At 37.5% G+C, this 14,722-nt stretch overlaps 3 protein-coding genes across 4 annotated transcripts; 2 read left to right on the top strand and 1 right to left on the bottom strand.

The window, feature by feature from the left end:
• The first annotated feature begins 202 nt into the window (after positions 1-202).
• Positions 203-4,250, top strand: LOC126799138 (uncharacterized). 2 transcript variants are annotated; one of them, XM_050526264.1, is made up of 9 exons: positions 203-496; positions 1,053-1,238; positions 1,412-1,514; positions 1,960-2,039; positions 2,130-2,207; positions 2,847-2,938; positions 3,380-3,491; positions 3,712-3,837; positions 3,921-4,250. In XM_050526264.1, the coding sequence occupies exons 1-9, from the start codon at positions 260-262 to the stop codon at positions 4,014-4,016; spliced, it is 1,110 nt and encodes a 369-aa protein (XP_050382221.1). In that variant the 5' UTR covers positions 203-259; the 3' UTR covers positions 4,017-4,250. The 2 variants fall into 2 exon arrangements, with proteins under 2 accessions (XP_050382221.1, XP_050382220.1); XM_050526263.1 differs by having other exon boundaries at positions 204-496; positions 1,053-1,259.
• Positions 4,251-5,553: 1,303 nt separating this feature from the next.
• LOC126799314 (F-box/kelch-repeat protein At1g51550) lies at positions 5,554-9,030 on the top strand. Its single transcript, XM_050526495.1, has 2 exons — positions 5,554-6,180; positions 7,924-9,030. The coding sequence occupies exons 1-2, from the start codon at positions 5,613-5,615 to the stop codon at positions 8,892-8,894; spliced, it is 1,539 nt and encodes a 512-aa protein (XP_050382452.1). The 5' UTR covers positions 5,554-5,612; the 3' UTR covers positions 8,895-9,030.
• A 351-nt stretch (positions 9,031-9,381) lies between these two features.
• Positions 9,382-14,639, bottom strand: LOC126798504 (kelch repeat-containing protein At3g27220). Its single transcript, XM_050525499.1, has 7 exons — positions 14,362-14,639; positions 13,315-13,497; positions 12,560-12,789; positions 11,997-12,167; positions 10,910-11,015; positions 10,289-10,495; positions 9,382-9,767 (listed from the first exon to the last, which is right to left on the bottom strand). The coding sequence occupies exons 1-7, from the start codon at positions 14,545-14,547 to the stop codon at positions 9,597-9,599; spliced, it is 1,254 nt and encodes a 417-aa protein (XP_050381456.1). The 5' UTR covers positions 14,548-14,639; the 3' UTR covers positions 9,382-9,596.
• Positions 14,640-14,722: the final 83 nt, after the last annotated feature.

Here is a 14,722-nt window from a genome sequence, read left to right as displayed (position 1 = left end):
ACAATAAGAACAATATTGCTATAACCTAGATAATAGCTATCGATTTTCTATATATGTATATTCCTAGTGTGGTAACAGCTCGTAGATCCGATAAACTTGAAATAAAAAAACATTTGTAAAATAAACTCCGAAAGAGAAGAGAGTCCACAACCCAATAACACCTTTTAAGGGAAGTGCAAGTACCGAGCGCACAACTTCTCATCGCCATCCCTTTTGCCTCCCTCGCTCTCTGTTTTCGTTTCTGTCTCACTCTCTGTCCATGGAAGCCCTGGCAAGCTCTGTCTTCTTACCCGAGACGTACCCACTTCATAACAACAACCCAACTCTAATCACAACACCCAATAAGCCAACTGGGTCTCTCAAACTCACCCCGACTTCCCATTTTGCTGGCCTCCGTGCCCGAGCTCTCTCCGGCGAGGCCTCCGGCTCCGGTGACAATGAAGATGCAGGGCCTCTCAATAATGGGTTTAGCTTTGACAGTCTCTCTTTGTCTCAGGTATGTGTGCTTTTCCAATTTTATTGCTGCTTTTTTATTTGTGTATGTTTGTTTTGCTCTATTTGTTTGGTAGCCAAGTGTTAATATTATGATTCAAAAGGTTGTGTCTTTTGTTGAGCTTGGTCTGGTATCCGATATATTATGTTTCAGATGCTTATATTTAGTGATGAATGTTAGATATTTCCTGAAATGCTGCTAAAGTATTTGGACATTATCGCGGTTTCTAAACCTTACACCCTGAATGAATTTTAGCAGCTAACCAAACTTCAAACTTGTTTCAAGATAGCATCTTGAGTGCAATTGGCAATTTGTTTTGAGCTTCTGAAACATAATGTTGACAAAACACTCTATTTCAAAGACAGCTTTAGATAATTTGTTTTATTAGAGAATCGTACCTTTACTGCGGAAATAATGATCATGTCATCATGTGGAAGCATTCATGGGGAAGTTCGATTCTGATCATATTCTTTTTTACCATTGCTTGTAAAAGGTAGTAATGTGTGGATGGATCAAATGGCTACTTCAGAGTTTTAATGACCTGTATTTTGTGATGAAGGGTAATTTAAATCACCTTGAAAGTCGTGAGAAGGATGTGGATGAGGGATTAAATCAAAACACTCCTCTTACATCCCATTCTGCATATGGAGCAGGCGGAACAAGAGCTGGGCTCTTTAGGACTCCAATTTCTGGCGGGGTGCAGAGTGCAACTTCAGCTCATGGTTTACCTCGTCCCTCCTTAGCTGTACGCAATCTTATGGAGCAGGTAATATCGTTTTCTATTGCTCTTCTGTTCCCTTCTACTTCTAAATTTTTGAAGGTTCAATAATTTCTTTTTACCTGAACAAAGTTATCTAGATACTTGCTTATTAATTTGTTAAGTACCAGTACTAAGTACTACTTGCTTGCTAATTTAAGGCCAGATTTGCTCATCTGTGCACTGTTATGTCGCGCATGCACCATCGACGAGAAGGATATCCATTTGGTTCTCTTGTTGATTTTGCACCTGATTCAATGGGCCGTAAGTACTTAAATTTCATACATTAAATCAAACAGCTTATATTTCATACATTAAATCAAACAGCTTATATTTCATACATTAAATCAAACAGCTTATATTTCATACATTAAATTAAACAGCTTATATTTCATACATTAAATTAAACAGCTTATAATCCTTTGTCAGTAAGACTGAAGTGCATGTGGAGTTCAGGTGGTCTACAAACAGATTAGGGGAACAGGAACAATCATGTGCTAGACCATCTTGTTTAGCTTATTCAACTTGATACAAAAAATAGTCTATATTTGTTTCTGAAATATAGTGTTTTTCCTTTGTTTAAGTTGGTGAAAGTTTCAGTCTTTACTCCATTATCTGGTTTGAAGTCTGTATTCCTCTATAATCAGTCAATTTTGTTTGTCGCTTGTTGTGACCTTTGAATAACCATTATATCGTATATAATATGCAGATCCTCTCTTTTCGTTTTCCCCATTGGCCATCCACACACGGAATTTATTAGCAAATCCAAGATGCACGCTTGTTGTGCAGGTTAGTAATATCACTAATTTGATATGTTTCTGTTGAGGTATTAGGCTATTTGTTTTCCATTTAATTTTGGTCAAGTGTTCCCTTCTGTAGATTCCTGGATGGAGCAGCTTATCAAATGCAAGGGTTACCATTTTTGGTGATGTTTACCCACTTCCAGAAGATCAACAGGTAACTTTCTAAATCACCATGGAAAGGGCAAGGACATACTAGGTTTATGGTGATTTGGTGGTTGTGTATTTACCATATCCCTAGTGGTCGTATGGAACATGAAACTTACACTATGCTTGTTTTGCTTCTGCATGCGGTTCTCACTGTATGTTGGCATCTCAAGATATGTAAATGGAATATTGATACGTTTTCTATGCTTGTTTTGTCCATCTATGATGTTCTATTTATATGTTGGCATCTTAGTGAAGAGTGTGATTAATCTACTCTCTTCAATATAGAAAAGTAACATGATAGGTAGTAATCAAAATCAGACATGGTGGGTTACTTAATTTGTTACTGGAACTGACTGAATTGTTGGCTAGCAAGCTGGGCTTATGAATTTGCTTACTGGTAGTTTGAGTTGCAAGAACAAGGTTTATCTTGCAGTTGTTGTTGCTGCACATTTATCTCATATGTATATGTTCTAGAATAGATAATGCATATCAGGACAGTAGAGGCTTGTTTCTGGTAGCAAGCTGGCATATGTATCTAGTCATCTTTAGTTTGAGTTGGACGAACATGTTATATATTTAGCTGTTGCATATCTATACAATTGAGGCTTATTTGTGGTGGTAGATTCATCATATGTCGTGTTTGTAGGATTGGGCTCATAAGCAATACATAGCAAAACATCAACAGGGGCCTTCTCAACAGTGGGGAAATTTCTACTACTTCCGGATGCAAAATATAAGGTTTGTTTTTTCTCTAGGGATTGCCAAATTGGCTATATGTGGTTGTGTTTGTTACCTGATGATACCTATTCTGCTAGTAGTTTAGTTTTATTGTGTTTCAGTTTTTTTATACTACCAAATGCTACGCCTATGCTCGTAGTAGTTTGGAGTTTATAGCATCAAACATGTCAATACTTTTAGTCAATGAAATAATATTAAATAAATAATGTAGGACTGGAAACCTTATGTGGGCTTCGAAAAGATTAATCCTGATATTAAGAGGTCCTCTTTACTGCTAACCAAATGTGTAGCTGTCTGTTAATTTTTGAGTCTCGAGTATTGAAGAAGCTCTTTGTTAATTCTTGTCTCTTTGTTCGTGGAGGCAATTATTTCCAAAGCTAACAACTAGTATATGCATTGCTTGGCATGCCAAAACTAATTTTGTTTGTTTCACACTGGCAGTGACATTTATTTTATTGGTGGCTTTGGAACTGTTGCTTGGGTTGATGTAAAAGAGTACGAGGCCCTTCAGCCTGATAAGATTGCAGTCGATGGAGGCGAGCAACACCTGAAGGTGAATGCTATGTCTTATTACCTATAGAAAGCTGAGCGTCTGAATTTTAATACTTCTAGTGCTGCTTCTTATTTCTAATGTGTTGATCTACAAAGCATGCTGGTCTTTTGCTTGATCTCTCTGTGGCATCTCATATATTCTTATACAAGGTTTGGGGCTTTGCTTTCACTTTTCTTGCCTATTGAATTGGTATTTGATCAATTTCAGACATTGCCTACAGGAACTTAATGCTATGTTTTCGAAGCCCTTAAAAGAGCTACTGTCCCTTGAATCCGAGGTGGATGATGCTGCTTTCATATCTATAGACAGCAAGGGAACTGATATTCGGGTTCGTCAGGGTGCACAGGTAGTTAGCTAAGTAGCAACTTTTTAAAATCAGATATTCTTGTACTTTAGATCTAAAGTTATAATATCTTTTTAATTTTGCAGTTCAACATTCAGAGGCTATCGTTTGAAGAAGGTCAGTCTGTTGAAACATTAGAGGAAGCCAAGGTTGCTCTCAGGAAACTTATAAACAAAGGCTGAGTGCATAGCTTGTAGAAATGAAGATGGTGCGTTTGTTTTCCATCTTTTTAGTGAATTGGTCATTGTGGATGGTGACCAGAAGATGAGTCGCTCCTTTGAAGCTTGAGAGAAATAACCACATCTGTTTTCATCAACATATTTATGTTAACCTTTAGGATTGAGTTGTAATAGAATTGATGTGCAACGTTATATCAGTTTGGAATCCACAGAATGTGTAGCTTCTGCTTCTGCGGACATGAAATCTTCCAAGTTGCACATGAGATATGCAATAGAAGTGATCAAATTGGAGAAAATATCGATGCAACATGTCAGTCTGAACAACGAGGTCTCCAAGAAGCGTTACACAATTTCTTCCTACGCTTGAGGGTAACTCACTGAGAATCGAAGACTACCTGCTCGACACTATATTTTAATTCAAGTCAAGAAACAAATCTCCGATCAAATCAACTCAAGAAATGTCATTTCTTGTCACAAGAAATACAGATATTTCATGGAGTCGCATCAGATTGGACTTTTAGCATGTATGGATATGTCTTGGAAGACTAAGGATCATAGATAACCATGGACTGGATTGCTTGTATCTCAAATGGTTCAACCTTGATGATGACACTTCTAATTGTAGCACCAAAATTCCATCACACCTTATTCTCAATCATGCATACTTTTGGTTAATAACTGCGAGCTGTTAACCTCAGGCCCTCAATGGAGTTGCTGATTATTCTGTTGTAAGCATAAATGTTCAGCCCCACATCAAAACTGACCTGTCTTGATGATGACACTGAATTACAAGTTTCCAAAATTGGAATTTTTTGGAACCTAAACTTGGTAGCTCTCGGAGTCAGTGGAGAGTTTTAAACTTGGCTACCTTGAATGGTCCGTACGAGGTATAAACATCAGCCTCCCGCATGGTATGTAACACATGTAATTGTGTCAAAGGATGAATATCAGAAAAATATCCTCTTCAATGGAGTAATAGGTATCCCCATACATGGAGCCTCCATATTCCTGAGCATATTTCATATGATTGGACATGCCAATCATATTTCATAATTTTTGTGCAAGTGAACGGTAATGAATTTACTATTTTACATTGGTTATAAGTTTAAGATATCGGCCGAAATGAGTCAAGAGCAAATAATGACAGGAATTAGAGTTTAGATGTTGTAATATACTTCCTCCTGATGTTGTATTAGGGTTTTAGATTTTCTTTTTTCGTGACGGTATAAAATTGTTTTTTTCTTTTGTCGGGACGGAACAAAAGTTAGATCAAGTCATTCCTACTACAGGTATGTGATTGTTCCCCTTTCTTTTACGGGCAAATTGACTCTTCTACTCTCTGTTTGAGTTTCCCTTGGCTCATCGTTGTATAGGAAAAAGACAGAGCAGAGGAAAAGGACCTTGATGGAGCCATGTTTGTCTTCAAGTTCACAAGTCTTTATGACCTTGTGACTTAGGGTGAAAGTAACTCGCAGAAACAACTGTAGAGACTGAACCCATGTTGGAAGTGAGTCTGTAAAAGCTATCAAGGCAAAGCTGAAACTTCAACAACAAAACAAAAGCAACAAGGCACCAAAGAGCCCACCTTTCCTCCCCAAGATGGAAAATTTACCATCTTCTTCTTCTTCACCACCATCGATTCAAAAGAAAACCAAAATAGAAAGAACCCATTTGACCTCTCTCTTTGCCATGAACAATCTCCATAACAAATCAAACAAACCCTTTTATGGAAACAGTCATAGCCAAAAGAAACAACCCATGGCAGAAACCAGTACCAGCAGCAACCGCAATGGCTTCTCTCCATTGACCCATTTAACCCAAGACCACCTCTTCACAATCTTGCTGCTCCTCCCTGTTGACTCTATTCTCAGCTTTGCCATGACTTGCAGGAAGTATAGAACCCTCACAGCTTCTGATACTCTTTGGGAGTACATATGCCAAAGGGACTGGGGACCCAGATCAGTTGAGGCCTTCAAGGCTTCAAATTCTAATCAGCAGTTGCCTTGGATGAGAATTTACAAGCAAGTTTCTGGGTTTGACTCTGTGTATTGCCATAGATTGTGTGCTGATCCAGAAGCTGAATTGGTGTTTCCAACTCCTAGGGCCTCTCATTCCCTCAACTTTGTGTCTGACTGCTTGGTCTTGTTTGGTGGTGGCTGTGAGGGAGGTCAGTCAGTTAGCTCATTGGAAAATTGACCATACTTCAATTTAACATCTCATGATCTTGGTTTTTGATTGTTGCTTCATATTGGTTATAGGGTGTATCAATATCTTTGTAGATGTTGCTGGACTTGCTTGAGATTTCAAGTTTTGGTTGTTAGTAGTATATTTTGCTTTGTTTTCTCTGCCGAAAGTTAGTTCCTTTTTCTTGCAGTCCAATCCTTTAGTAGCTGTTTTTTTTTCTATTAGGAGCAAGTAGATTAGCACTATGATGTAGCATTTCTAATCTTAGGAGTTGAACTGATCATCCAATGACAAATTTATATTTAAGAATAGTTAACGAAGTCGGTTCCTTCTGGTTAATGTCTGAACATGTCTCTAATGAAGTGAAACTGAACTTTTTTTTATGCAAAAGTCAGTGGCTGCTGGATTTTCTTGAGCTTCAGTTTTTGGTTGTTAACTAATAACTATCTTCAGTCCAATTCGAATTTTTATTGTTGGTTCGTAAGTGTATAAGCATCAATATTCACGCCTGATGGATTATAGCATTATTAAAACCTTAGGAGCAGAATTGAACTTCCTAGGACATACTGATATATAGAAATCTAACAAAAGCATCCAAGTATATGAGCTAAATGCTTTAAAGCAATTAGAAACACAGAGAATAGATGTGAAGATGAAACCCCAAATGAAATTGTATCATACGATGTCTAGATGAAAGCAATACCAGGTTGTAAGTAACATAGCATCATTTGTAAAGGTATATGGTCAATGCTAGTGAATTTACCTAAATAGGGCATGGAGTCTGGTTTGTTTCGCCCTTTTGGTTGCTCTCCTAAAGTCGGAGGCATGGTGGTCCATTGATGAAGATGTGGAGTCTACTTGACCAAATGATTAACAGGGGGTCAATTTTTGTTTCCTCTTTGAAGTACTTCAGACAATAGGAGTTAAACTTATGCAGTCATAACGTACTATCTTCTGTAAAATGGTCCTCAACTTGCCAATAAAATCACCTTGTGCTATTCAGTTGTTGCAACTAGAATTGGAGGATATTGTCTATAAAAAACTAGAATTGGAAGCTAGACTAGTACTTAGATTCAATCCTCTTCATTCCAATACTTGACATTGGTATTGAAAAATAAACAGATAAGCATAGTAATAGCATTCACACCAGTTTTTTAGTTAATTAGCAGAGAGATTGTTTTAGAATCCTGTTACCTTCTACATGCAGCCCCATGTCCATTCTTTGCTACACAATCTAGATGACATGTGAGGATCAGCTTTAAGTTACAACCGTGACACAACAACTGTAAGACAACTGTGATTCTGCAGTCTTATCTTTTCTTCCCTATAAAAAATTGCATAGGAGAATGAACAGAAAGGAATAAATCTCAGTAAGCATGTTGTATTTACAAGTGGTATACACTTGAGCTTTGAACCAGCCAATATGAAAATTTAACGGATGCTGTCTTCTTCTTAGTCATGGAAACTTAAATGGGTAATATATCTTACTTTTTGTGGCTGAATAAAAACAGACTTTTCAGTTGAAAGTGGAGCTATATCAGTATATATTAGTCGCTCTTTGAGTATATATTTACTTTTGCACTTCAATGCTCCTAGGAGTATATATCTAGTACTGCACTTCTATTGTCTGATGGAATTCCATTAAAAAATGATTTGTCTTCTCCCTTCCTTCTTAAACTATGCTTGTATTCTTTGATTTTAATATTTCATTGCTTGCTGTGTTTAGGACGCGATCTAGATGACACATGGGTGGCATACATGGGTAATGATTTTCAGAGATTACTGAATTGGCAGAGGATCAGTTCAGCCAGTCCGAGTGGAAGATTTGGGCATACTTGTGCTGTAATTGATAATGTTCTTGTTCTATTTGGAGGTATAAATGACAATGGAAACCGTCAAAACGATACATGGGTGGGGCAAGTAGCAAGCCATGAGACCCTTGGTATCACATTCTCCTGGAGGCTGCTTGTGGTAGGGGACAATGCACCTCCAGAGCGTGGAGCTCATGCAGCGTGCTGCATTGAAGGTAGAAAGATGGTTATCCATGGAGGAATCGGGCGGTTTGGTGTTAGACTGAGTGACACATGGGTATTAGAACTCTCAGAGAATTTTCGAACTGGTACCTGGTATGAAATCGTTACTCAGCCATCTCCACCAGCTCGCTCTGGTCACACATTGACTTGCATTGGAGGTACCCGAACTGTTTTGTTTGGAGGAAGAGGCTTGGGATATGATGTGCTTCATGATCTTTGGCTCTTGGATATTTGTGAGGGTCAACCACACTGGTTGCAAGTACTATACGAGTTACAAAATATTCCTGGAGGAGTTTCCCTTCCACGGGTTGGTCACTCAGCTACACTCATCTTAGGAGGTCGTTTGCTGATTTGTGGAGGGGAAGATTCAGCTAGACACCGGAAGAATGACTTCTGGGTTTTGGACATTACTGCAGTTCCCTCCATTACAGTGCAGCCAACTATGTTGAACTCTATGCAGTTACTTGCAAAAATGTGGAAAAGATTAAAGACAAAGGGTCATATACCCAATTTTCGGTCCTTTCATCGTGCCTGCGCCGATCAGTCTGGCCGTTGCCTGTTTATGTTTGGTGGAATGGTGGATGGTTTAGTACAACCTGCTGATCCAGCTGGCCTGAGGTTTGATGGAGAGCTCCTTCTTGCGGAGCTTGTGCTTCAGTTATAAGGGATGAAACTCGTTGGAGCAAGGTAAATTGTGAAAATGGATGCCTTTTGTGTATCACCATGTCACATGCTGTTGTACACTTGTACATACTACAAATTACCTATGAGTTGATCTATTAACTGTTGTTACCTGACTATTGCAAACCTGATCAATTCTAACTTCCTCACTAATCTGTGGAAATAAACTCCATCTGAATGTGTATTAAAGAAATATGGACCAATGAGTAAATAAGGAATCTCTTAGCATTGAAGGACTTGTATATCAGATCACATCGTAGAGAGAAACTCGACATTGAAATTTAAGTGCGGAGTTCCTTTGTTGGCTTATTTTTCGGTCATATTTCCACATCTCTAAGAAACAAAATAGAACAAAACAAAGGGTTAACTCTGTCAAGAATGTTCGCACACAATAAACGACTATTTCTTAACCATTTGGTTTAATATGATTGGTAAGGCAACGAGTCATACAAATTAGGGAACAATCAAGAGATCCATAAAGCATTTTAGTACTCGAGGAAAATTTTGATGTACAAATACAAGGTTACACAACAGAAGTGTGCTTTTAACAATTAAAATTACAGCTGGTGAAAATGATCAAAGAATTATATGAAAGCAACTAGAGTTGTTGAATGAACCTATTAGAATTTGCTATCATATACAGATGGTCAGATTGGCAGACATTCTAAAGAATCAACAGGAACCATCACAAGTCCAGGTTTAACTTTGTTCTCCACAGTTCGCCGATCACTTTCTTTGGTGCTGGATCTTCTGGTCCTTTGTCTCGTTGTCCGGATGTGAAATACAACCATCCTTTCCAGAAACCTACGAGTGTGGTTTTAACTCGAAATGGCAGTTTCCCAATGACTGACCAGTGCTGAAATTATCAAAGCTCAAAGGAAGTAAGAGATAAGACCAGCATTAGAACTTGTTGGCATCCACCAGAAAGAAAGCAAAGAAAAAGAGTAAGATGCAGGTAAAGCATGCTAATCCACTGCCATGAACACCATCCCACATTTGATCCAAGAAATAAAAGAAAAACAGAAAATCATCTAGGGCAATGTTATCAGTTTCATAACAAACTCTCTCAAGCTTCTTATATTTCATGTGAAATATTAAAAGGAATTACAGTCAGTTAGATGTCTTATTGTTCAAACAGCCCTCTTATGATTTGTCTTCCAATATAAAATCTTGCAACTCCTCAATAACAATGATATAAGATAATTAAGGAATTGTGTCAAGTAAATGTCTAGTGTAAGAGGATTTGATGCCCCTACACTAAAGAAGACATGACCTATTGTTTCTGATTGTGTGCTGGTGTGTAGGTGTGTGTAAACAACAACGATGCATCAATTATTAAGTTAGGCATTCAAAAATACAAGAGGAAAGGGCCAATACCAGAGTATCAAAGTTAAACTGGAACATTTCTCCAACCAAAACCATCTTCTTAGTTACAGGGTGCTTCTCTGTTGTGCCTCCGACGATAATAACAGAATTGTCAACAAGAGCCCAAGCAAATTCAATATGGGAATCTGGCTTAGGCATAGAAGGTAACACTTTCCACTTCATTTCATCGTCCAGCATGTAAACATCGCCATATACAACCTGAAATGATCAGAACTTACAAATGAAACTTATTCTATGAAAGTACCTTTTTTTTTTGGACATTTGCATATGCACATGCTTCTTTTCCATACGAGTTCTCAGTAACTAATGGGTTTCATTTCCATATGCACATGCTTCTTTCATGGTGAATGCAATATTCTTTTAGCCTGTGAGGATTCAAGTTTTTTAAAGTCCCATAAGGATTCATTGTAGATTCTTCATGGTTTTTGGTACACTATCATAGATCTTATGCAGTCCAACAGATAAAATTTTGTAAGCAGCTAACCTTATAGAGACTTTCCTTAACTTTACAATACCAATAGCATGAAAAACCAATATTAACACATGATTATTGTTAATACAACCCAAGTAATGATTGATCCAACAAATATACATTAAAAGCCATGTTCTTACCTCATTCCTACGAGAGCACTTGAAAATAGGTGATCCAGGTTTTGCCATGAAATCACCCTCTTGACCACCGATAACATACAGATGATCATTGTAAACTATACAAGCCCTACAAGAAGATACAATTTCAGGTTATAACTTCAGTTAAATTAAGTTGGCATGATCTATCATACAGGACGCTTTGCTTCATTTAGCACATAAACCTTAGCATAATATTCTATGCTCCCATGATCTATGACACAAACCAGTACGTAGGGTTGGGAGGTATAAATCTTAAGAGAACTTCTATCTTAAAAAGAAAGGCACACAAGTATCTACAAAACAGATTTTTTTTTTGAATAAAAAACAAACTTACAAAACAAATTCTGTTCAATATAGCAATGTTTTACTTCTGTTATTATCAGGGAAGGGAGCCAATTTGGATCCCCTTTGGGAATATCCCAAGTTCCCAACAAGCACATTGTTGCCTTCTCTATAAACACTGCAATTTCAAAGCAGAGCGTAGAAACTCAAAGGCAAATGCAACAAGCAGATCATAGACTGAGTGAAATCTTAGGGAATAGCTCCACTAACACTTTTTAGGCTTGTTGGGAACACAGTGATTGTATCATCAGAATTTCAACATTACAACAGAACACAGAGTTCGGGACTGCTCAAACTCTTGGAAGGGCTTGTTACTTGTATAGTTGATTGTCTTTATGTTATTGAACTTTATAGTGATTATTTTAGTTGCTCCACATACGTCAATACCTGGAACTAATAGTATAAAATGGACAAAATTGCCGAGAGTACTCACACCAGCAAATAGAACTTCTATACTGAGTATTGGTATAAAACTTCAAAAATATGAAATGGGCATGCTAACCAGATGTTTCCTAGTTTGTCGGTGTTACATGCTAACCAGGCTGCTCTATGTTGGAACTAGATGTATTGTACTGATGCTATACTTCTCACCACAGTTTGGATTGAATGTTTAATTCTTGTTAAGTTCTACTTTTCTCCTCAAATGAAAAACTTGTGATTTGATGACCTTCAAGATAGATAGCATGCTTAGAAAATAAATGCAGCAGATATTAGATGGTGAACAGACCTATGAGGCCCTCCCTTGGGAATAGGCACTTCAGTCCTCCATTCCTTTTCTAATGCTTTTCCATCTTTTACAGCAAGACTCCAATGATCAACTGCAGGTGTGTGTCGATTTTCCTTGCTACCACCCATGACATGGAGTCTACCTCTCCAAAGTTGAGTTGCCGGTGCATACCTGAAAATTACCAAGTTAAAGGTGTGGGCTGCAATAGAAAACCGTAGCATTGTTTGAGCGGAAAATAATATCTATGAGCAGATGTCCAAAATAGGAGCAAAAAGACACTGTCACGATATAAATGGCACTCATTCGCATAGAGAAACTGCAATAATGATGGGTTTTATTATAACAATGAGGAAAACAAAATATATATATATATATATATATATATATACATATCTCTCTCTCTCTCACACACGCACACACACAAAGGGAAAAAAAGTACATAAAAGATGAAGATAAACTCCAAGCTATCTGATTCTAATTATCATTAAATTCAGAAGAAAATAGTCCTAGGGAGTTTTGCGCGACATACAATGTTTTTTATGCAATCTTAATGAAGCACAAACCTTGGAACTGGTAGAGGGGGCATATTCTGCCACTTTTTTGTCTCAGTATCAAGAATGAACGTGTGGGATGTGGGACCTCTGCACTGTGGCCCATACTGTCCATTTACAATGTATATGTACCTTCCATCAGTTACCATTCCTAGATGGGAATGTGCCATTTCTTTTGGCATATCAAATCTTCCTCCCCATGTATTATCACTAAAATTGTAGATGTCAACATGTGAATGTACCTAAAGTAAGCAATAAATAGAAGATGTTACATCCCATTAACTTGCAATTACAAGTGAGAGGAAATCTTTCCTACATGATTGTATTATTTCATTTGCAATATTTTTTTTTAACTTTAGCCACCACTATCTATAATAGAGCCAATATTTGTCTCGAGTTACTGAGCATCCAGTTTTCACTTCGAAAATGTAACATCATATCAAACTAAAACCAACAAATATGATTTATTAAGAGTCATCTACACAGAAACATCAACAATTGATTTAGTTGAGTGGCTAAACCATTTCAGTATGGTGCAATTAACAAAAAAAAAAAATCAAAGTTTAACGATAGGATCCCATTCATTAGTTAGCAAAACCAGAGAAGAATAGGCAACATCACTCTAGTTGTCAGTGGAACAGAATCAAGTAAATGCAATCTGCTCAGTTTTGAAAGTTGGCTGACAAAAAAGTTATTAAGCAAATTTAGTGCATAGCTGGACTAATATAAGCAAAAGAGAAAGACATATAGCAAGAGAAAGGTCTCACATAATCAATTGTACCGTATCCAGCAAACACGTATAGAAGATTTTTTATCTGCATAGCAGCCCCATCTAAACGAGGCACCGGTGCAGCTGTCATCTTTTCCCATTTTAGTTCTGGTGCAGGCAAATCAGCAAAAGTTGCAGATAAAACCCTCCCAGCAGTATTGTTCTTTTGGGTGTCAACTCCCTGAAGGACATATGAAGAATAGTTACAGCTTTTACTTGCCACCAAAGCATAACCAGAAAACATTCTACAATGTCAGTAGAAAGATTATGTATTAGTTCTGGTTGTACTTAATCATTTATCAGCATTAAGCTCCAATAGAAAGGCCAATATTTTTTAGCGAAGTTCCACAATTACTAAATCCACAATGTATAAACCAATCAGCGATTTAGTACAAATGAATTATATCCCCCACTTGGCTTTTATATAAATAAACTTCAACAGAACAACTAGAGCATTCCAAAACTTCAATATAAATAACAGCATTAAAAAAAACTCATAAATTCATCTATGCCCAAATTACTAAACATTTGATCCAAATACTTTCATCCTTTTCTTCTCCAGAATCTTCTCAGCAACCAAAAAACATAACAAAATGACTCTCTAGAAATCACAAACGAACCCAACAACCGACATTTGATCCTCCACAAAGCAGCCAATATGCAAACAAGCTATCTTCTCCTCACTTCCAACCATCTCCTAAAAAACCAAACTATTAAGTCACATCAAAGCAGACAAATTCATCAACAATGTGACTATGGCGCTGCATTACCCCATTGCAAACCCACATAAACTAACTCACTAACTAATGAGCTCAAGCAAATCAGCCAAACTGACACTCTCATACCAATAATGGCAATAAAGGAATCAACTTTCAACAGTTCGTATCAAATCAGCCAAACTGACACTCTCATGTCAGTAAAGGAATCAACTTTGAGCAGTTAATATCAAACTAAACACTACCCAGATGAAAACTGAAGCCACCGGCAACAATGAGCCTGATAAAAGAAAAACTGAAACTCAAAACAACAAAGCAGGGGAGCAAACCTTGTTGGGTTTGTTGATGGGAGTGAGGATCGGAATTGGGGGAGCCCAGTTGGGGCCAAGGAGAGCAAAACGAGAAGAAGAAGAAGCCCAGAGGAAATCAGCAATGAGAGCAATACCCAGAAGCCCAACACAGATCAACACCAGACGAGCCGTTGTGTGCTTCCCTGGTGTTCTAACCATCCTCATTGTATGTATCTATGAATGTTTGAATCGCATAGATTGTCAAGTTGGGTTCAATGACTAAGCATTACGCCTTGTTCTGAGAAACAGAGAAGAAGCTATACACACAAAAACCGACAGAGCAAGACTTGCTGGTTTATTTATTTATTTATAGCTTCTGGGGTTCTTCTGCAATATTACT

This window comes from Argentina anserina, chromosome 6 (assembly GCF_933775445.1).
Source record: "Argentina anserina chromosome 6, drPotAnse1.1, whole genome shotgun sequence".
Classification (NCBI taxonomy): Eukaryota; Viridiplantae; Streptophyta; class Magnoliopsida; order Rosales; family Rosaceae; genus Argentina; species Argentina anserina.
Note: the sequence above shows the minus strand (reverse complement) of the source record. Positions and strands in the feature narration are given on the sequence as shown.

Excerpts from the sequence above, each read along its gene's own strand:
- LOC126799138 (XM_050526263.1), top strand. The coding sequence starts at position 260 with ATGGAAGCCCTGGCAAGCTCTGTCTTCTTACCCGAGACGTACCCACTT. Across the intron at positions 2,040-2,129 it reads GATGCACGCTTGTTGTGCAG|ATTCCTGGATGGAGCAGCTT; the intron begins GTTAGTAATATC and ends TCCCTTCTGTAG. Across the intron at positions 2,939-3,379 it reads TTCCGGATGCAAAATATAAG|TGACATTTATTTTATTGGTG; the intron begins GTTTGTTTTTTC and ends TCACACTGGCAG.
- LOC126799314 (XM_050526495.1), top strand. The coding sequence starts at position 5,613 with ATGGAAAATTTACCATCTTCTTCTTCTTCACCACCATCGATTCAAAAG. Across the intron at positions 6,181-7,923 it reads TGGTGGTGGCTGTGAGGGAG|GACGCGATCTAGATGACACA; the intron begins GTCAGTCAGTTA and ends TGCTGTGTTTAG.
- LOC126798504 (XM_050525499.1), bottom strand. The coding sequence starts at position 14,547 with ATGAGGATGGTTAGAACACCAGGGAAGCACACAACGGCTCGTCTGGTG. Across the intron at positions 11,016-11,996 it reads CCCAAGGGAGGGCCTCATAG|GGCTTGTATAGTTTACAATG; the intron begins GTCTGTTCACCA and ends ATCTTCTTGTAG. Across the intron at positions 9,768-10,288 it reads AGTTTAACTTTGATACTCTG|CACTGGTCAGTCATTGGGAA; the intron begins GTATTGGCCCTT and ends TGATAATTTCAG.